The sequence below is a fragment of the Homalodisca vitripennis genome, unplaced genomic scaffold (genome assembly GCF_021130785.1).
Source record: "Homalodisca vitripennis isolate AUS2020 unplaced genomic scaffold, UT_GWSS_2.1 ScUCBcl_549;HRSCAF=2816, whole genome shotgun sequence".
NCBI lineage: Eukaryota > Metazoa > Arthropoda > Insecta > Hemiptera > Cicadellidae > Homalodisca > Homalodisca vitripennis.
This window is the reverse complement of record NW_025776682.1, coordinates 83,447-106,581: the sequence shown is the minus strand read 5'-3', so window position 1 is coordinate 106,581 and position 23,135 is coordinate 83,447. Positions and strand designations below refer to the sequence as shown.

The 23,135-nt window shown below is 33.2% G+C and overlaps 1 protein-coding gene across 2 annotated transcripts in view; it reads left to right on the top strand.

Moving 5' to 3' along the window:
• Positions 1–23,135, top strand: part of LOC124370833 (cyclin-G-associated kinase-like) — a gene marked incomplete at its 5' end in the record, with an annotated part of 102,324 nt that overhangs the window by 29,611 nt on the left and 49,578 nt on the right. For both annotated transcript variants that reach the window (XM_046829134.1, XM_046829133.1), the window contains 4 exon segments: positions 8,633–8,843; positions 15,103–15,231; positions 19,841–19,974; positions 21,219–21,332. In XM_046829134.1, the coding sequence (XP_046685090.1) occupies positions 8,633–8,843; positions 15,103–15,231; positions 19,841–19,974; positions 21,219–21,332 (588 nt within the window).

Below are 23,135 nucleotides of genomic sequence, written 5' to 3'. Positions count from 1 at the left end.
CTCAATGTAAAATAGATGGATTATCTGTAGTTATAGTTGGTTTGTTATAGAACACCTGGCTCAATTTACGATAATGTATTTTTGTACAAACTTAGTGTAGTTTTGGTTATTTTAAGTAAAAAATTTAAATACATAGTGTGTGCAGGGGACATAAATATTGACTGTTTGAAAAAAATCTAGGGCTTCAGATATGTTTGGTAATGTGTTAACTCAAACATAATATGTTTTCTATGGTTAATTTTGCCACAAGGGTTTGCATTTGATTGTGAAAGCTCTATTGACCACATTTTTACTAATATACCAAAGCACCAACTGTCAATCTCTGGCCTTGTCACCGAGCTTTCAGATCATGATGCCCAACTTTTAGAAATCTCATATCAAAATCAAAGCAGTTATAAAAATTATTTTACTCAATTAAATAGACAGTTTTCAGATAAAAATAAAAAAATATTCCTAAAAAAAATTAGCATCTGAGACATGGTTAAATCTTTTTATCAGGCACCAGTTGATAAGAAGTATAATAGTTTTTATGACATTTTTATGTACTATTTTAACTCATGCTTCCCAAAAGTTAAAACTAGAATAAGGAATTGTAGCAGGATTAATTGGATAAGTGAGGATTTAAGAAAAGATAAAGAGGACTTAATTTGTTTTAAGCCAAACTTTAAGGGTCACAAAAGATATTAATCTAAAGGATATGTTAAAGGAAAAGAAAAAGCTGTATTATAAAAATATAATTGACACTAAAAAAGTAAATATGTAATTAGTACAATAACAAAGTCTGACAACCCCTGCAAAGCTGTTTGGAAACTTATTAATAATGAAATAAAACCACTTGTAAAAAAAAATAATGAAATTAAGTTTATCTATTAATGGTAAGGAAGAGAGTGATCCAAGAACAATCTGCAATATATTTAATGATCACTTTATAAATATAGTAGATGAATATGTAATTCCAAATATTGTCAGCAATTCAAATTTTTGTATCCAATATCAATCATGGTAAAAATAATAATCAAAATTATTAGACCTACCCTCCAGAAATTTCGAGTCAAACCAATAACTGAATTAGAAATTGAAAAAATTGTTATGTCTTTTAAAAATAAATACTCGGCTGGTTTCGATGAGGTTCCAATGCCAATTATTAAACATGCAAAAAATTTCTGATTAAGCCACTCACCCATCTGATTAACTCATCCTTTAAAAGCGGTAATATTCCCTGATAAGTTAAAATCTCTAAGGTAAAAACTGTGTTTAAGAAAGGGAACACCACAGATCCTAATAACTACAGGCCCTTGGCTATTCTGCCGAGTTTTTCTAAAATATATGAAAGAGCAATGTATATGAGATTGATGGAGTTTCTTGAAACCAATGAGTTGTTTGACAACGAACAGCATGGGTTTCAGGCCAGGTAAATCGGTCACAACTGCTGGCATTGACTTTATTGAATCAATTACAGATGCAGTTGATAGAGGTGACTATGCTGCAGGAATATTTATGGATCTGTGCAAGGCTTTTGATAGTGTATCACATAACAACCTAATAAGCACCCTCAGGGACTTGGGTATTATTGGAAATGCCACTAAATTGGCTAAAATCCTATCTTAAACATAGAAAACAATATGTCGAAACATCATTCAAAAATAAATTTAATCAATTGATATGTATTAATTCTAAGTTAAAAAATTTATTACATGGTGTGCCTCAAGGATCTATTCTTGGGCCAATCTTGTTCTTATGCTACCTTAACGGCTTGCCGCAGACTGTAAAAAATTCGGGACTAAAAATGTGCTTGTATGCTGATGATTCTAATCTCATTATATCAAACAAATCATTGCAGGTAATTGAAGATCAAGCACAAAAGTGATTTGAATCTTAGTCTGAAACTATTTCTCCAACAAAAATTTGTTACTTAATCTTGAAAAGACAAATTTTGTCTTATTCAGGACTCGCCAAAATAAATGTGTAGACAGTCCAAAGATCGAAATTGGACAAGTAAAACTTAATCAATTAGACAGTACAAAATTTTTAGGAATGGTTTTTAAGACAAAAAACTTAACTTGGAATGAGCATACACATGCAGTTCTAAATAAATTATCTTCTGGGTTGTATGGCTTTAAGGAGCATATCAAAATTCTGTAGGTTGGATGTTTTAAAAATTGGTTTATTTTGCCCCATATACACTCCCATATATCTTTTGGTATTGTGTTGTATGGTGCAACAAGTGATCAAAATTTACAAAGTATTCTTCACATTCAGAAACAAGCCATTCGTATAATGATTAATCTGGAGGATCGTGAATCGGCAAAGCAACATTTTCAAACTCTAGGTATTCTTACTGTGTATGGCTTGTAACATATTAGACACTGTGGTGGCTGTTAGGAAGGGCTAGGGATAGACTTCCTGTATTGGATCATCACATGGCTACTTGACTAGAAATCGAAACCAGTTGGCAGTACCAAAATCAAAATTAGAATTTAAGAGAAAAAAACCCATTAGTTGCTGGAGTAAAGTTTTAAATAGTATCCCCGAAAAAATATAAAAAGCATTCCTAATGTCAAATTGTTCAGACTAAAATTAAAAGAATATCTTGTTGACAAAACATTATACTCATTTAATGAGTTTTGTTGAGAGCAGGGTGGAATAAACTATAGATTATTGCTTAAGTATTAATTATACTTTTGTTTAAATACATACTGTTTTAGCAAATTAACTTATGTATTTAGTTTCTTAAATCTAAGTTCATACTATTGACACGTTTATATTTGTATATTTATTCTTGTAATGTAATGTGCAAATGGTAAATAAAGATTGTTTTGAATTGAATTGAATTGAACATTTTCGATAAAACGTATATTTTTGGAGATATTTGCAAAAACCGATGAAAAACGTGAAAAAATTGTGAATTTTCAATTGCCAATAACTTGAAAATTATTGAATTTTTGAAAAAACTTTATAGATGATATTTTGCTTAAAATTAGGCCTTATATCGATATCCGAGGTTATTTTGAAAAAAAAACAATTCACTCCCGAGAAGGGGTGGCAACCCAGGGTGGTTGCGGAGTTCAAATCATTTTCACTTTTGAAGTTAAGGGTAAGATGAAGCTAATTCCAAAATTATATGCAATTCGGTTCACAGTAAAAAAATTTGGAGCAATAATGCTTCAATGACTGCACTACATGTAGACTAAAAAGTTTAATAATGAATTAAATCTGATCCAAACAATTTCATTTCAGTATAAGTTAATACTTTTTGGAAAATAATGTTAATACAAAGTTCTCTTTTGCATTCAAAACCTGAATCACTTGTTCATACCCTCAATACAAGAAATAACTATTTACTTAATCAAGTCTCAGTAAGGTTGGAAAAAATCAAAAAAGTAGCCACATCTTCATGAAGATTAAATTATTTAATAAACTACCTCAGGGAGTCTTTAGTGTAGAAATGAATATATTTAAGTTAATATTAAGTAAATGGTTAAAAATGAATGCTTTGTACTCTGTTGACGATTATTTAACATGTGATATAAATACCCTGAGTTTTTAAATTATTTTAATTTATAGTTTGTTATTTTTTATCTGTACTTAATTTGTATGTGTCATGTTTATTTATTAGGTTTTAGTTATGAACTTTAATTAATTATTTATTTATGCTTTTAAATATATTATTGTTTTATGGTAAATGGTTAAATATTGATGTTCTGATTTTGTCTATTTTTAATGACAATAAAATATCTTGAATATTAGTAAACATTCTGCATAATTTGTTTAGTAATTAAATTATTGTAATTATTTGGTAAATTGTAATGTTAAAACTATTTTGACTACTATTAGGTTAATTTACTATCACTGGTAAATAAATACAAAGTTTTCCAATATTAATTTTATTATTGCAATAATTAAACTTTCTACTAATGCTCCATGGTTCTTCATACTATTAGGTTATTAATCATTTGTAGTTACCAATTTTATGATATGATATAGTGTATAGTATAATGTCTGTAATGGTTTGGTTTAATTAATTTTAAATTGCCGAAGGACTAAATGTAGCTTTATATAATGTAGAAACATGATTTTACTGCTTGTAATACAATTTCCCGGTGGAATCAATTATACAAGTAGAGGATTAAATACTGTGACTCAACATTGGTTCTAGGAAGAATGCAGTGTAAAAATCTTGGTTGTATTGTTCTTGTGACATTTATGCACAAAACATGTCGGTGTGGATTTATTGATGGCCACAAGTCATGCAGATAACCGCAGTGTTTATTGTTTTCCTCCATTTTCTGATGTTAATGAGTCTATTCAATACCTGACAAACGCTAATCAACTGCCGTTACGTTAGACACTGGCAGTGCCATCTTGTTAGTGCTGGTGTGTGTGTGTTGCTCCAATGGAATACATCAAAGGTTTCAAGATGAAAACTCCTTTAAGGTTATTTTTTATCAAAAGAAGAAGATGGAGGTAGGCTGCTTGGCATTATTATAATGTTTTCTTTAGCGTTTTCATTAAGAAGTTTTAAACTCATGAAGACGTGCCAATTTTTGTTTTTCTGAATTTGATTTGTCAATAAGTCCATAGTTTAGTGTTTTTATTTAGTTGTTATATTTTATAGATATTATACTGTGTGTTTTTTGTTGTTGTTTTTATTTTGGTTTTCATATCTATTGTATTGCTCGTACTTTCTCCATTAAAAATAAGAATTAAATATGGCAGACAAATCCAAACTATTAAAAAAGCTACAATTACGCTTAAAAAAGGAAATTCATGAAATACAAGAAAATTAAATTGGTAACTTACTATTAATTTTTATAGTATTTAATTTGTTTTTTTTTTTTTTTTTAATTAATTTCAGTCTCAAGTCTTTCAGTTTAAAAAAATAAACTAAATCTGTTACTGTTGACAAACTTTGAAGCATAAAAAGGTTAGAAATAAGTACTGTATTTAATGAATAGTAAAATACAGTATGCATTCTCTTTAAACTATTTCATAGAAGAATAAAAACAAGAGATGGTACTTAACTACTTCATAATTTGTAGTTTTATTATTCAGATAATATTCACTAAAAAGTTGTAATAGTTTTTTTGAATATCATTAAGTGTTGTATTTGGTTACAATACATAAATAAATAAAACCAAATTTATTAAAAATTTTGCAAAACATCATTTAATACATAAAACATTACCATAACAAGTATGCAAAACGATATTAATGACCAAATAATTGTAACTGTTAAATACAACAGTCAGTTGATCATTGATAAACATTTTAACAGCATTAATAACTGATTAGTAAATTTAAAGTGAATGATGTTGCTTGGTAAAACCTTTACTACTTAATTACTCTTTGTCGCAGCGAAATAAATTTGGCATTAAAATAGTTTTAAAGTACCCCATACTTCACTATCCATATAAACTTTTCTTTTTATCCGTATTCTTTAGTTATTACAGTTTGGAAATTGTGTATGGCCGCCATTTTTAAACCCGAGATGATATTTTTCTGAAATATATTTTTTAAGAACAAAAAAAAAGTGTAAATACGAAGGTAATTCGGAAAGTAAGGTCCGATTCGCGTTAACCAGACAAACAGTAAGCGAGCAGCGAAATGCACATGCGCCCTGACTCCCGGTATGCATTGCGCGCAGAACGACGCCATTTGCAATGAAATAGTTGTAGTCTGTGCCTTTTTAGAATATAAAACTATTGAACGTCCCGCCGACTGTGAAATACGGTCTGTGATACGGTTTTTTGACAGCAAGGAACGTGTCAGCAGCGGATATTCATCGACAGATAAGTGAAGTGTACTGTCCAAATGCAATGAGTGACAGCAAAGTGCGGAAGTGGGTGAGAGGTTTTAAAGATGGACGGGAAAATGTCCATGACGAACCACGATCTGGTCGGCCGTCGGTGATCACTGAAGATTTGGCAAAAGCCGTCGATGAAAAAATTCGTGAAGATCGGCGATTCACTTTTTCTTCATTAGCAATAGGATTTCCAAACGTGAGCACGTTGTATAAAATTGTTTCTGAAATTTTGGATTTTCGCAAATTGTGCTCACGGGTTCCCAGGTTGCTTACTGAGGAACACAAAACAGAAGAATGGGTATTGTTCTTGAATTTTTGATCCAATATCATCAGGAAGGGTGCCGAGACATGGGTTTCCCACATAACCCCAGAAACGAAACGCCAGTCAATGGAGCGGCGTCGTCACCGGTTAAAGCGGTTAACAAGACTGGTTATCGTCGCAGGCGGCCGACTTCTATGACATCGGCATTCAAAAACTTGTAGATTGTTATGACAAGTGTTTACACAAAAGTGGAAATTATGTAGAAAAATAGTGATTGATGTCAGGAATCAAATAAAACAAGTTAAAAAAAAATCTGTTGTGGTATTTTTTAAATAAAAAAACGGACCTTACTTCCCGAATTACCCTCGTAGATAACCGAGTTTGAGTTAACCACAAAATAACTAGTAGAGCTACAATAGCAGGAGTTATGTTTAAACTTAGTTTCCTTTTTTCCATTTGGACATACAAAAACAAATAATTAAAAAAAACAATGACGTCCAGTTTTTAAGTAGATAACAATGAAAAAGATACCGATTTTTGGCACTTTTCAACCAAATTGCAACTTTGAAAATTCATAACTTGAAACTTGTGATCCGATTCAGACCAAATTTTTATGCAAATTAGTTTTAACAATACTGTTTTTTGGTATGTAATTTAATAATACAATATATATAGTTTTTACATAAATTAATAAGTATGTATTAATTTACCATCTTAACTTTATTCTTGGCTGGGCATTAAAACAAACTTGTCATTAATCACGTTATGCAGCTCTTAAAGTCATTATCTTCGACATTTGATTTTGAAAACACAATTAAAAATATTTAATGTTTAACACAGGTTTAGTTGATTAGTTTTTGTTAACTCTGCAGCCGGTCTCTGCTCGATTCGATTGAACATGCAACTGCAAAGTATAAAATATGCTGAATTATCGGCTAACCTAAGCAAAGCCTATAACTCATGGGGGAAAAAGTTTATTTTTTCTGTCTATTTGTCTTTCTATTGAAATTCAAATTCAAAACAACTTTATTCATATCATTTTACAATTACATTTAAAATTATACAAATAAAGAATCAGTCATATTTTATTTAAAATATTTTTATATTTCCATAAATTCTTCAAATGAATATAAAACTTTATTAGTCAAAAATGTTGTAAGGTATTTTTTTAACAATAAATTATTTTCTATACTGAGTAAGTCTTTTGGAATTTTATTTCTAAACTTAATGCCTGCCGAGCTTGGTTTCTTATAATGAAACTCCGAGTGTTTTGTACTGCCAATTGGTTTCTATTTCGTAAAGTAAAGAGTCGTGACTTGACCCTATCGAGGTCATTTGTAAACATTTGATCTGACTGTCATTACTGTTTCAAGTATATACATTCCATGAACAGTTAAAATTCCCAATTTACAGAAGTAATTTTTCACAGAATCCGGGTCCTTTAAATTTAGTATTATTCTAATTGCCTTTTTTTGAAGTTGCAGAATGTTTTGCAGATCTTTATTACTAGTGGCCCCATACAACGCAACACCAAAGGTTATATGAGAATGTATCGTGGGCATAGTAAATGGTTTATTGAATTTCTACTGAGCAATATTTGGATCCGCACAATATCTTGAAAGAACAGACCTATGGGCTTGAAATTGTGAGGCTTAATTTCTATACGAGGAACACTGAGTTCGTTGATGATGCATTTATGGGCAACCATGATGGTAACGAGAAAATCCAGAATAAAAATATCTGTAAATAAACTAAATACAATCATTTAAACCCTTCACATGTCGCTAATAAATACATTAACTTTCCTGTAATGCCAAGAAAAGTAAATACATTTTGTTTCAAGTTCAAAGCTAATTTTTATTATAGCTAAATTATAATAGGTAAAAGCAAAAACAGTAGAAAATAGAGAATTTTACTTAAAATTAATGTATTTATTGATAAAAATAAAAAAAGAACTGTTTACATGACTGTTTATTTCAAATACATTTTAATTTCATTGTAAAATGTTACTAAACTGAAAAGTTTAATTACATTTTACTATAAAACAAGATAAATATTTCAAACTAACCACAACACTACCATACGCTGAAGAATAATAACGAGATACGTAGTAGACGAGCCTGCAAGTGTGTACTTGTGACAACCAAGAAAGCAGTAATACACACCATGGATGTGTTTGGTTATGGCTCTGTAGGAGACGCAGAACTGACGAGTAGGTGGTCAGAGTTAAAAAAAGGGCGTTCCCCTCTCCCTGCCGCTAAGTGAAGGTCATTTATAAATACTTCCTTGGCAATTGTGATAAGCACGGAGCTTGCACCTGACATTTTGATGGCCTTTTGTGAGCAAAAAACACTCCAAGAGACATTATCTATAATATCGGATATAACTGTATTTGGCGTTTTGGTCAAAGTTTGCCATTCTAATATATCCATCTACGGCATGGGAACGTAGTAAACACATGTGATAAAGTAACTTTGTTTGGTAAGAATTTCGTAGCGTTCTGTCGGTCCCTTTGATACTGCTTCATATTGTTTTATCAACAATCTAGTAATACGACTGTTTCACAGGAGCATGGCGCGCAGTGAGGTGGACATGAGCTACATCACGTCTCGCTTGGCCGTGATGCCATTCCCTGCGGAAGGACTAGAGGTGACGACCCGTAGCAACTACGCAGAGGACGTCAAGGTCTACCTGGAGACCAGGCATCCTGGGGCCCACTATTGTGTGTATAACGTGTCCGGACGTGCCTACCCCGCAGGCCGGCTCGGCAAGGGCAGGGTCAGTTTTAACATCTCCGTTTGTTTTGTTGATGGCAGTGATCATTGCTATGTATACAGGGTGTCCTGTAACTCTCTGGACAAAGGTATACCACGTTTTTGCTCATGTCAGGACAAACATATTTCACCTGATAAACATGGACCTCCGATGCTTAGTTTCTCATCTGTCTGTCTGTATGTGTTCAAAAAAAAATTAATATCTCAAAAAGTATTAAGATTAATTATACCAAATTTAGTTCAAATGTTTCTGGCAGCTAGGCCAATTGCCAAACTATTTATCGGGTTATTATTCAGGTTCTCAGCGAATAGCCAACAGTACAAAAACTGAACAGCAACTCTCAATGTGTGCCATGTCTTGTTACAGTAAATCTGCTCTAAATAAATTATTTCTTATTTGATTTAAATAATTTTGGTGTGTCATTAGATTTGTGATAATATTCTATAAAAAAACTGTTATTCATATAATTCTTGAGAAAAACTGCTGGTTTCTAAGATATTCAAAATTTAAAAGTTCTTATGGCCGCCATTTTGAAAATACTAAATATAATTTTATCATATTTTTGTTCAGTAACTGGCCTTGTTACCATTGACATTTGAGCCAAATTTGGTATAATTAAATTTATTGCTTTTTGAGATATTAATTTTTTTTAAACACACATACAGACAGATGGAAAACTAAGCATCGGAGACCCATGTTCATATGGTTAAATATGCTTGTCTTAACCTGAGCAATAAAATGGTATAGCTTTGTCCAGAGAGTTACAGGACTTCCTGTATAATAATCAGCTCGAGAATATAGCACACTTTTTTGGAATACTAGATAGTATTCCTGTGTTCCTGCACTATCAGAGTCAAGGCGTATTTGGTTCGCCTTGGTTTCATTTAACCCTTTTTAAAACAGAATTTATTGTTCAATGTGAATTATGTCAATTTTAATTATTCAACTGGTCAGTGGTACAAATATTCAATTAAAATCGTTTAAAACTTAAAATAATCTCCTGATAAAAATGGAAAATGCTATATTAAATAGATGTGAATACATTAAACGTACTCATTAAATTTAATATAAAATTGTATATTATTTTATGGTGGTATCTACTGGTGTAATTTGAATTTCATAAAAAATTATAATTTAGGCTTATTTTATTATTGATTCAGTTTTTATAGGTTCACTGCTGGTTTATTTTGTACTCTTTACAATCCAGTATGCATTAGAATGTCTACCAGACAACAGGTATTCATCAAAATTGATAGTGTTTTTTTGTAAAATATTTTGGTTTATTTGACTAACCATAAACGTCATGAATATCAATAATACCACTATTTTAACTCAGTGTGTTTCCGAAATGAAAATTTCTACAGAAAACCTAAACTTTAATATAGAGACCAATGCAATAATTTCTTCTGTATTTAATACAATACTTTACTCTGTGTTTGGAAAAAAATAGTAAAGAGAAATACATGTAGGTTTCAAAGTTCAAAATCTTGTAAAGAAATACTAAAATTATCCTCAAGGAAAATGAAATGAAATTAAAGCTTAACACAGTGGCACTGTTAACTAGAAAATCCAGAAATTATAACATGTGTTTATGTTAATTTTCTGAACACCATATTATTACTGGCAACAAATGCATGATTAGATTACACTTATCACCCAATTAGTGTTAAAACATAAACATGTAGGAGGAGCCTCTAAAATAGAAAGATTAGAGAAATTAAAAGGAAATATGAAGGAGACTTACCTAGTTGGTGCACTTTTAGAAAGTTAAAAATGATATAAACGGAAATAACTCAGATTCTTTGGTATTGCTGTAGCTTTTTCGGTGGAGGTGTGATAAAAGAAAGTTTAAATATAAGTAAGTTATGCTTTTTCTCTCTTTTGCTGCATTAAAAGTGGCAAAATGAATGTTATTTTATACGTGTCTCTTGTTTGTATTATTTCAGGGCACACATAGAATTTGATCTTAAGGGGTAAGATTCATTTATCAATCCTCTCTCCTTTCCCCTCCCCCCTCCAGGGACGATCCTGTTTTCTTTTAACGTGTTGCAATATAAATTCACTGACGAAAAGTTGTTACTATTTTTCTTATCAACTAGTAACAATCCTTGGCCCTATTAATTCAAAACTAACCTAAAATTCATCTCCTTTCATACCTTCACAAGTGTTCTTGTCATATCCTGTTTTCACTGTCCAAAATGAATCTTCCAAAGGCCAGGATAAAACAGTTTTAAAATTATGCATTCCAACTTGCCAAAATATACTTTTTGAGCAAAAATACATATAAAAGGAAAATATTATACACAGAACAAAAACTAGTAAAAATTGTGCAAATCTAGACAATGTTGAAAAATTGCTGTAACTTCCGTTTTATGAAAGATATGATTACCAACTTTCTTGTGTGAACTCAAAAATATATGTAGATTATCATACTAACATCTCATGTTAGACGATTTTGTTGTTGAAGATTTTAGATGACCCAAAGTCAATAATTTTTTAATAATTGTATTTATTTATTTTTGTAAAACATTGTTTACCAATGAATGTATAGTTAATTTGAAGTAGAGTGACAACGAAAATATCCTGTCCTATTGTAATATTTTGAAACATAATAAAGTTACAGTGTTTATCATAAAAGTGTGTGTTATGGCATAACACACCCTGGCATCTCTTACATGTACCTATGAAATATGGCCTGCACTCAAGGGGTTAAATCGACATAAGCAACCCTTAAAATAGTGACTTAGTCTCAATATTTAGTTATCTAATGGTGTTATAACCATTAGTTGTGTGTCTAATGGTCAGTTTTACGTATATCAGGCTATCAAAAATACTCTTAACAAAATTATTGTTTTATATTTTTAACCCTTTTGATACCGTCCTATTTCAACCTTCATCAAAACCAACATGACAATTTATTTCCTTGGAAAAATTTCTCTATTGATTCAGGATTGGCTCTCGGCTCCTAGACTATGATATTTTCAGTACTTTCACTACTGGAGGTGTGAGAATAGGTGTGTTAAAAACACCAAATATTGTTGACTTTCTATTTTCTAACTTGCTCTCAGAATGCCAGTAATAATTGTAGAACATCAGTGGCGGTTAATTAACTAGAATCGAGTAACATTCAAAATGTTGCAGAAAGGTCACACGTGACTGATTACTTTACATTAGTTAGAAAGTAATTGCGTACATCAGTAGTTAGTAAGTGTTAACAGTTGTGTTCATATCGACTAACATTACACATTAACATTGTCTGTCACAAAGCTAATTTGTAAATAAGGTCTCTAATATTTGCTTTTGTTAACTACTGAATAATGGTGTTTGGAATTATTGATCAGAAGCCTACAGCCATGTTGGACAGTCTCTTTCAGATCAATCCTGTTTCACAAAGTTGTTACTACTGGATCCATCCTTACCTTCGAGACAAAAATCTAGGAATTCTTGAACTCTTAGTCAAGTTCAGTAGTTTCATTGAATAAAGTTAGAAACAACAAATGTATGACTTGATTTAAACTTTATTGCTGACTATTCACCTTTGATCACTACATTTCAATTTTTTCAGCATTTAAGAACTGTTCCTAAAGAAGTGTTAATCCTCTCTTCTTGTAGGCTAGCCTGAGATTGTTCAACAGTCCCTCTTACAGCACACCAAAGACATTTTGGATTTAAGAATGATGGACATTTCTAGTTTTTTGAGTGCTGAGCAGTCAAAGAAGTTGTTATATCGCAATGTGACTATGTATTGGTCATGCATCGTGTCTGAATCAAAGTACAGCCGACTCTCGATAATTCAAACATTCGATAATTCAAAACTCTTGGTAATTCGAACGAAAAAGCCGGTCCCTTGAAAAACTCTCGCTATTTCGAAATTTTTCAATGCATTTTGATACACTCGATATTTCGAACTTACCGCAGAGGACAGACTAATTTTGAACACGCAGTAATTCGAAGTTCACTCGACAGAACTCTTTGTAATTCGAATTGAGAGTCGGCCGGTGGGAAACACGCATTTCAACTTATTCCTGTCATAACAAGAAACTTTGCATCCTGTGTCCCAGAGCATACTCTTTGCAGTGTTGGTTATGTTTGCGCCGTGTGTGGAAGTCGTGTTTGTTGTGTGTAAGAAGTGTTTGTCGTGATGGCTACTAAGCAAAAATATAAATGTCTTTCTCTTTCGGAAAAGAAAGAAGTGATCGCGGCGGTAGAAAGTGGTAAAGCGAAGTCGGAAGTTGCAAAAACATTTCAAATCCCTGCGAGTACCTTGTCTACCATTCTAAAAAATAAACAAAAATAGTTGAAGTGAGTTCTGTAGCAGGAAGAAAAAGAACGACAAAAGGTGAATATCCTAGATTAGAAGAGTGTTTAGTCACATGGCTTAGACAGTGTAGAGATAAAAATGTTCCTGTTGGAGGTTCGCTTTTAAAAGAAAAGGCAAAGGCATATGCTAAAGAGCTTGGCATCCCCAGCTTTGCAGCAAGCGAAGGCTGGTTGACTAATTTCAAAAAATGTAATGGTATATTTTTTAAAAAGGTTTGTGGGGAAAGCGCTAGCGTTAGCGACAGTGTGTGTTCCGATTGGCGTGTAGAGTTGTCCAGCTTAACAGAAAGTTATGAACCACACAACATTTTTAACACCGACGAGACCGGCTTATTCTTTAAATGCATGCCGGACAAGACATTTACATTTAAAGACGAGAAATTGTGTGTTTAATAAAAAAAACTTGGTAATTCGAATAGTTTTCTTTTCCTCTCAATAAATCGAAAACTCTCGGTAATTCAAAACTCTCACTAATTCGAATTTTTTTTGCATGTCCCGCCAATTTCGAATTATCGAGAGTCGACTGTATTACTATAAAGTTGTAACAGTTACAGTTAGTTGTTATAGTTGTATATGTCATATCATTAATTGCAACTATTGTGTGTAAGTATGTATACTTGTTACTATGTGTTGGTTGTTAATTTTACTGATTCCTGCATGTGACTAGTATGCACTAGATTTTTTAAGTCAGCACAGTCAATAAAATGAATAAAGTATGTTTTATATATCATGATCAAAATAACAGTTCCGGCTAAATTATAATAGATAAAGCGACACACAATAAAGAGACCGAACACGGCTAGTACTAAAGCCTGTGTGATCATTAATGCGAGTTTCTGAAATTGGATTGGTGGTAAAGAAAATCGAGAAACCTTACTAAATATTTGAACAGTTGATTTTACTACCATTATATCATTCAGATGACACATTAAACTTACTTTTAAATATAGGGGGGGGGGGGAATTGAATATTGGAACAAGTTATAAAGGAATAAGTAATTTATATACTACCAACTTGATATGCCAAAGTATTCTAGTATGTTCCAGTGTTTAAAATTCAATGTGAATGAAAGATAAATGTGATGTGATATAAATTACTAGCTAAAATAGATTTGTAGGGTGTCTTACAATTATATGTAGAACCCAAACCTAGGAAATTTAAATATTGTAAATAAGTATACAGTTGAAATTCAGTTTCCGTATCCAAATTAAAACCCTTCACCGTTCTTTATAATACCCATCCAAGAGTAATCAGGAGTTTATAAGACTCATGTCTTCCAAGAGTAATCAGGAGTTTATAAGACATGTCATCCAAAAATGTATTAGAAGTTTATACAACTTGTCATTCAAGAGTAATCAGGAGTTTATAAGACTCATGTCATCCCATTCAGGAGTTTATAAGACTCATGTCTTCCAAGAGTATATAATACTTGTATCATCCAAGAGTAATCAGGAGTTTATAAGACATGTCATCCAAAAATGTATCAGAAGTTTATACAACTTGTCATTCAAGAGTAATCAGGAGTTTATAAGACTCATGTCATCCCAATCAGGAGTTTATAAGACATGTCATCCAAGAATGTATCTGGAGTTTATATGACTTATGTCATCCAAGAATATATTATAAGGAGTTTATAAGGCTCATGTCATCCCAGAGTAATCAGAAGTTTATACAACTCATGTCATCCAAGTGTATATTGGGAATTTATAAAAACTCATGTCATCCAAGAGCATATCAGGAATCATTTAAATCTGACTTCAGTTCACTCTAGTCTCAAGCAATTCTAAAAATTCAACCTTCAATTAGCGGCCCCTATTACAGGACAATGCCGTCTGTGCCTAGAATTAGTTACAGTTAAGGAAATTAAACAAAACATGAATAGCTGATTAATTGTTTAGATGTGCTCATTGTTTGTAACAATGGATAATTAATTATGTTGCAGGTGGTGGACTGCGGGTGGGGTGGCGTGTTGCGGCGTGCTCCTCCCCTCCACTCTCTCTACACCCTCTGTCAGGACATGTACGAGTTTCTTACGTTAGACCCTCGAAATGTCTGCGTTGTACATTGTGTAGTGAGTGTTCACTAATTAATTGTCAACATAGTAGAAAATTCTCCTAGAATAACTAGCTTTTACAAATGCCTCACAATAATATTTAAGCCTGGGACTGTGAAATGTACACCGATCATATCCTCAAAAATACAGTGTAAGTGCCTTTCAAAACTTATACAGAGGGTTTAAAAAATGTTGAAAAATATTTTGGAATATAGTTCAGTACATAAAAATAAACAAACAAATTCCTCTAACACTAATGTTCTATTGAACTTCGTTTAGTGCCTGTCTATATTTTTAATTAAAATAAATCATAACTCAAAATCATTTAAGTTACGATATTCTAATTTTGTATGTCTTCTTATATGTTACTTTTTGCTGATAGAAGGAAATCTATCGTTATTAGATTCAAATAATAGCTATTGTTTATTAGACATAAAAGATAGATTGTAAAAAGACAAAAATTTGTAGTACCTTATTGTTATGAGCAGATGATTAATGTGCAATAAATGCTTTTAAACTACTCTCATGTCAATAAGTATATACATACAGATTGTAACCCTCAAATATATAATTTTAGACCCTTGATATGGTTATATTGCCTCTATTATTTATTAATAGTTTCATGTGATTTACTTGATTACCTAGTGCATGAGTACGTTTGGAGTGGAAAAAACCCCAACTAAGACTGAGCATAGTTCTGTGATAACCCATTATTTAAAAGTCAGCTGTAGTGAAATGGCCTTTAGATTTATCCCATAATAACACTGTTAACAATTTCACGGTGGTTGATAATCAGTACCGGTAACCACCCGGTATGCACTAAGGCATGTGCCACAGTTAACATGTTAAACTTCATCCTGTACGCACTAGGGCGTGTGCCACAGTTAACATGTTAAACTTCATCCAGTACACACTAGGTCATGTGCCACAGTTAACATGTTAAACTTCATCCAGTACACACTAGGTCATGTGCCACAGTTAACATGTTAAATTTCATCCTGTACGCACTAGGGCGTGTGCCGCAGTTAACATGTTAAACTATCCAGTACACACTAGGTCATGTGCCACAGTTAACATGTTAAATTTCATCCTGTACGCACTAGGGCGTGTGCCGCAGTTAACATGTTAAACTATCCAGTACACACTAGGTCATGTGCCACAGTTAAACATGTTAAATTTCATCCTGTACGCACTAGGGCGTGTGCCGCAGTTAACATGTTAAACTATCCAGTACCCACTAGGTCATGTGCCACAGTTAACATGTTAAATTTCATCCTGTACGCACTAGGGCGTGTGCCGCAGTTAACATGTTAAACTATCCAGTACACACTAGTTCATGTGCCACAGTTAACATGTTTAAATTTCATCCTGTACGCACTAGGGCGTGTGCCGCAGTTAACATGTTAAACTATCCAGTACACACTAGGTCATGTGCCACAGTTAACATGTTAAATTTCATCCTGTACGCACTAGGGCGTGTGCCGCAGTTAACATGTTAAACTATCCAGTACACACTAGGTCATGTGCCACAGTTAACATGTTAAATTTCATCCTGTACGCACTAGGGCGTGTGCCGCAGTTAACATGTTAAACTATCCAGTACACACTAGGTCATGTGCCACAGTTAACATGTTAAATTTCATCCTGTACGCACTAGGGCGTGTGCCGCAGTTAACATGTTAAACTATCCAGTACACACTAGGTCATGTGCCACAGTTAACATGTTAAATTTCATCCTGTACGCACTAGGGCGTGTGCCGCAGTTAACATGTTAAACTATCCAGTACACACTAGGTCATGTGCCACAGTTAACATGTTAAATTTCATCCTGTACGCACTAGGGCGTGTGCCGCAGTTAACATGTTAAACTATCCAGTACACACTAGGTCATGTGCCACAGTTAACATGTTAAATTTCATCCTGTACGCACTAGGGCGTGTGCCGCAGTTAACATGTTAAACTATCCAGTACACACTAGGTCATGTGCCACAGTTAACATGTTAAATTTCATCCTGTATGCACTAGGGCGTGTGCCGCAGTTAACATGTTAAACTATCCAGTACACACTAGGTCATGTGCCACAGTTAACATGTTAAATTTCATCCTGTACGCACTAGGGCGTGTGCCGCAGTTAACATGTTAAACTATCCAGTACGCACTAGGTCATGTGCCACAGTTAACATGTTAAACTTCATCCAGTACGCACTAGGTCATGTGCCACAGTTAACATGTTAAACTTCATCCTGTACGCACTAGGGCGTGTGCTGTAGTTAACATGTTAAACTATACAGCCTATGTGTTAAACTTCAAACACTTTTACACCTGTATTATTGGTTATAAAATTATAGAATATACCTCATTTTAATGGTATGATAATTATATATCCAAATTGTTTTTACTTTTTCTTATAAATTGTATAATTTTGTAGTATTCAAACATTAAAATACATAATAAAGTTTTATAATTTTGTTTTTTGGTAGCAAATTAATTATTAAAAAAACTAAAATGCTTTTGGACTTGTATTAATTATATCTCTAAACTGAGGTACACAATTTTACTACTAAAATTAAGGACGTAATAGTGTTTAACATTGTTCTTAAAGGGCTTATATCAAGATGGGCATCAGTACATCCGGTTCTTATGGAATTAAAAACACTGATATCCCTTATTTGGTAAAGAACATTATGAAATAGTGTTATGGAAAACTATAGTGTGATTTTAATAGCCAGGCTAAAAATTGCATTTCAAATTTTTGTTGCCAAAAATATATTTATACTATTTATTAGTATTGTTGCTATACAACATATATGGACTATTAAAACTGATGCTTATATACAAGAAGTACGCATGCGCTAAACACAAATAACCTAGCTGTGTATCATGAAGTCACTTTTCAAATGTAGTACCTCCTGTGTTTGTTTAAGGGCTTTTAACCCTTTGACGCCCTCACTGGGCGGCGGGATTTCACTTAAATCTCACGTCCCACGCATCGTTCTAGTTATTTGCCTCTAACTTTCTTATTTTTTATTCAATTGGTTCAAAGTAAAGTTTTTATTTTGTAAAACTAAATTACCTTTATTTTGAGTTAATCTTACGAATATCCCGACAATTAATATATGTGTTTTACATTAATTTAGTTCGAAAAAACTTGTGTTTCATTACATTAAGCGTGTATTGTGGTGAAAAAAAACCTAGAATTAAGCTGTTTTCAAATACTTGAAATCATTGAAATTAGTTTTAATATCAGTATACAGCTTATGTTAGATTTTAATTAGAAAAGAAACATTTTCTTTGGGATAAGAATACACCAATACGTTTTTATAGTTACAAATTGTATCGAGTAGAGTTCAGTAAGTTAAAGTTATTTACACAGATCGAAATAGTTTCGAGTATGATTTTCGAGTCTTTTAATTATGTAGGATGGTGTGATACCTTTGAAAGCAAGGATCCAAACACAACCACTGCAGTAGATAGTGGATCTCTTCTCTCCTCCGGCTTTGCGGCAAACTACACAGCGTCGTCGAGTGTTGGATTGTTTTGGCCAGTGATTACTATTTCTAGCAGAAAGCCTGGTGGTTTCTCGTATGGTAGGACTCTGAACAATTCGCTCAGTGGAACCAAAACAAAGAATAAGTCCTTGGACAAGCTGTAGTCGAAAGCCACTAAGAGGCTTCTTTGTTCCATTTTCAGGTTTGTAGAGAATATAGCTGATCAATTCAGTGGTATCCAAAAAATGGAATCAAATCAAATAAAAAATTCTTTATTAACATATATATTGAGTACAGTTTTGGCGTCAAAAAAATCATACACTTAATTAAACATTATACAATCAAAAGGTTACAAAAAGATACAGAGTCAAGGAGATAAAATAGTTAAGTTACATTGGATATTTGATGTAGTCAGAAAGGTCAAGCATTGAAAAATTCCTCTAGAGTATAAAATGATTTCTGTAGCAGCCAGGTCTTGAGTGATCTCTTGAAGTTCTTGTATTCTCTATTTCTCTTCAGTTCTTCCGGGAGTTGGTTGAAAAATTTGCTTCCCATGTAGGTAGGTTTCTTTTCAAACAGGGTCAGGTGATGTGTAGGTAGGGCATAGTCATAGGCGTTCCTAGTGTTATAGTTGTGATTGTTACCTAGGTGTTCAGGTTTCTGAGTTATTGTGTAGCAGATGGCCTCGCAGATGTAGAGTGAGACCACTGTCAAGATTTTAAGGTCTCCAAAAGCTTGACGGCATGACTCGAGAGAAGTCAGTCCTGCTAGTATTCGGATAGCTTTTTTTTGTAGAACTAGAACACGGTCCCTGTTTCTTGCGGAAGAATAGTTTCTTTGCAAGTAAACGTTTAAAAACAAAGTCAACAATTTCGATTTGTTTTGTTTGAAAAATACAACCTTCTAAGAAACGAACAAAAAACATTTGGTATGAAAAGGTTAGTTCGTTTAGGAGATACAAAATAAAGAACAAAGCACTACAGCGCGGGACAGCAGGTGTCACGCTCGCTACTCAGCCACCCAAGTATGCCGGGTCAGACGCTGTCCCGCGCGCTACTCGGCCACTCATCACGAGTGGGACAGACGCTGTCCCGGCCGACCTCAAAGAGTTAATATTGGAAAAGGTTTTATGTTTCCAGGATGGTAAAGCAAGCTCTGCGATGTTAGTGAGCGCGTTTCTCTTGTTCGTCGGATTTGTGCGGAATCCAGAAGATGCTGCGCAGTTGTTTGCCGTCAGACGAACACCACCTGGACTTCAGCCTTCAGAGATGAGGTAAGCTTTTTTTTGGTTCTACAGTATATTTTACAATATCAACCATTTTGCTGCTGACATCAATATAGTTTAGACACTCCGATTTTCCAATTTTTTGTTATATTTTCTTTCTTATTTATAAGACATAGAAACTGTGTTTAATGATACAGGTGCCATACATATTGGTAATTTAATCTATGACTTGTGTATTTGTTTAGGTGTTTCTATGAACGTGAGCAAGTAAAGAAATTATATGCTGAATGTACAATGCTAAATTGAGTTCCTTATTCTAATTTTGACTCAGTTTCTTAGTATTTTCAGTTGAAATTTAGTAAAGGAGTTAGTCAAATGTCTCTTTTTAACAATAATACTTTAGTACAAAAACATTATTTTTACCAGCGTTCATGTTCATTTAGGCATTTATTAGGCATTTTAAATTACTTCCTCAACAGTTTTTATTCACTGCAGTAAAAATAGATGGTGGTGAAAGGATTAACATCTAATGTGACAAAAATAAAACAGTAAGTCTTTAAGATTTAGTTTGAAAAATAAAAATTTCTTCTTCAAGATTGGATATAAAAATTACTTTGTCATACGTTATTCCATCTCACCTCACTAAGGAAGTGAAAAAATCCAACAGTATTTGAATGAAATCTTGTAATATAACCAGTATGCACAATTGTCATATAATGATTCAAATCCCCCATCATTAAAACTAATTTTAAAGAAAGGCTGATAAAAGTGTTAACAGAAGCAAAACGGCTGCATGAGAAAAATAAATCTAGGATTAATCTAACAATTTCAGTCAAAATTCAAAATATATTTTCGTATGTGTGTTTCCCACAGTAAACAATTCTGTTAATATAATTAATCATTTTGCACAGTAACATTTTAAATAATTTTTGTTTGTGAAGTTTAACTGTGGACAACTTATGTTTGCTCTCAGCTGTGTTATTGAATTAATAAACCATTCAACTTTTGCTCACTTGTGATTATTGTACAAAAATCTTATAGTATTGTAGTATTATTACAAAATACACTGTCATAATTTACAGTCTTGTAATTGCCCCTTCTTGGTATACTGCGTGTGTACTGTGAGTGCAAGAGCACTCTGCTCACTCATATCTCAGAAGTAAAGTAAGCCAGATTTCTACAAAAATTCTCTATTGAAACTAAAAATAATTCTGAATTCTCAAATTGCGTTCAAACTTGTAAGAGCAGGAAGTAAGGAATATGTAAAGGCTATGTTTATGTTTCATGTGTAGATATCTTCACTACCTAGCAGATGTGCTGAGATCTCCGCCCTACTGTCCACACTTCAAGCCTATGAAACTGGTCTCCATCACCCTGCAACCGGTGCCTCTCTTCAACAAAGTCAGGTATGTGCTGCTGTTTGAAGGCCAGGTGTTGGGAAAGTTGAAGCAGAGTAAAGTTGTGATCTTGATCTCAAAAATTGCTAAGTACTGTACAGATGAGCTAATGTCCCCCTAGTACCTATAATGAACAACTCCTTCATTCACAGTCAATACCCAAGTGCACTCAAACTATCCAAAGTTTTCTCTGAACACAAATATTTATCGCCCAATATCACTAATAACCACATTTTCAAAAATTCTTAGGAGGCTCGTGCGCCACCTCAAAAAGCAAAATCCCGTTTCTGAGTATCAACAAAGGTTTCTCCAAGGCAGATCGATAATTTCTGCTATTATTAGCCATGTTGAGTACATCATAGATCAAATAAATGAAAACCAGTTTATCTCTGTCCTCTTCTTTGATTTCAACGTTTGATTGCGTTGGACTAGACCTGATTGCTTAAAAACTTTAACATGTTAGGGTAGAAGGTTTAGCAAATAAATTTTTTGTAAATTACATTTGCAGCCGATCCCAGTTAATATGGCTCAAACATACAAGCAACGGTTATTCTTGCTGTTTTAAACCACCATCAGTGACAAGAGGTGTTCCTCAGGGATCTGTTTTGGGCCCAATCCTGTTCATACTTTTCACCAACAATTTACCAGATTACCCTGAAATGTTAGTGACAATACTACCAGCTTGATTTATGCAGACGACACAACACTACTCATAAACAACAACACAGCAGATGGTCTTCTTACAAGTGCGTCAAATGGCTTAATTCCATCTTACAGACATTGCAGAACTAATGACTTAGTAGTAATTTCTTCCAAAACAGTCTAGGTAAATTTTAGTAAGAAGAAACGAGAGAATATGACCAAAACTAATACCCTTATAGGCAACCAAGTAAAATTCCTTGGTGTGACACTGAAATGTGAATTAACTTGGAACGAGCACATAAACCAACTACGTAGAAGGTGAGTACAGCGGTGTGTGTTGTAAAATGCAAAATGGAATGGAGGACCAGAAGCTGCAATAACTGTATATTACGCGTTCGTATGGGCTTGCGGTGTGGGGTCACTCGTCGATGGGAAATCTTAACAGAATTCTACTCTTTCAACAGAGGCTATACATGCCTTTGCCGACTTTCATCTTTATGGAAGCTGCACAGAAGCCTTTCAGTCATTTGGGATTCTCACCATCACCATTCTATTCTATACACCCAAGAAGTTATTCTTCACACTGAAAAATTAAGTCTTCTGACAGGGAAAGAGACACGTCTATAAAACACTCAAAGCACCCACCTATACTGTAACACCATCACACAAGTCTCTGAAAATAAACCTTCTTACATTTACATTGGTTGGAAGCTGGGAAACATCCTATCCCAACATTTTAAGGTTCTAAAAGGATATGAATTCAAGAAAAGTCTATAGAGTTTCTTGGTCAGCTACCCGATCTACAAGCTGGAGGAATTCATGGCCATAACTACCTGACACATTCTATTCGATATTCTTAGTTTAACCCATAATTTATAATTCTGATACCTGTACAACCTGTATGTTATTATTGTACTTGACCCATTTCTGTGCTTGAAGTTAATGTAATAAAGAATTTGACCATTGACTAGTTCTCTCTTCATGTTTAAATTGCTAGAAACATGGCACTTTCTCAGCCGGTATGGACATTAACTCTCCTAGTGGCCATTATAGTCGAAGTGTTGTATTATTAAAGCATCGATTAAAATATTAACCCCAATAAATTGTGAAGTATTTTTAAGACACTTTTCAAACATTTCTATGAGTTTAATATTTGTGTTTTAAAATTGT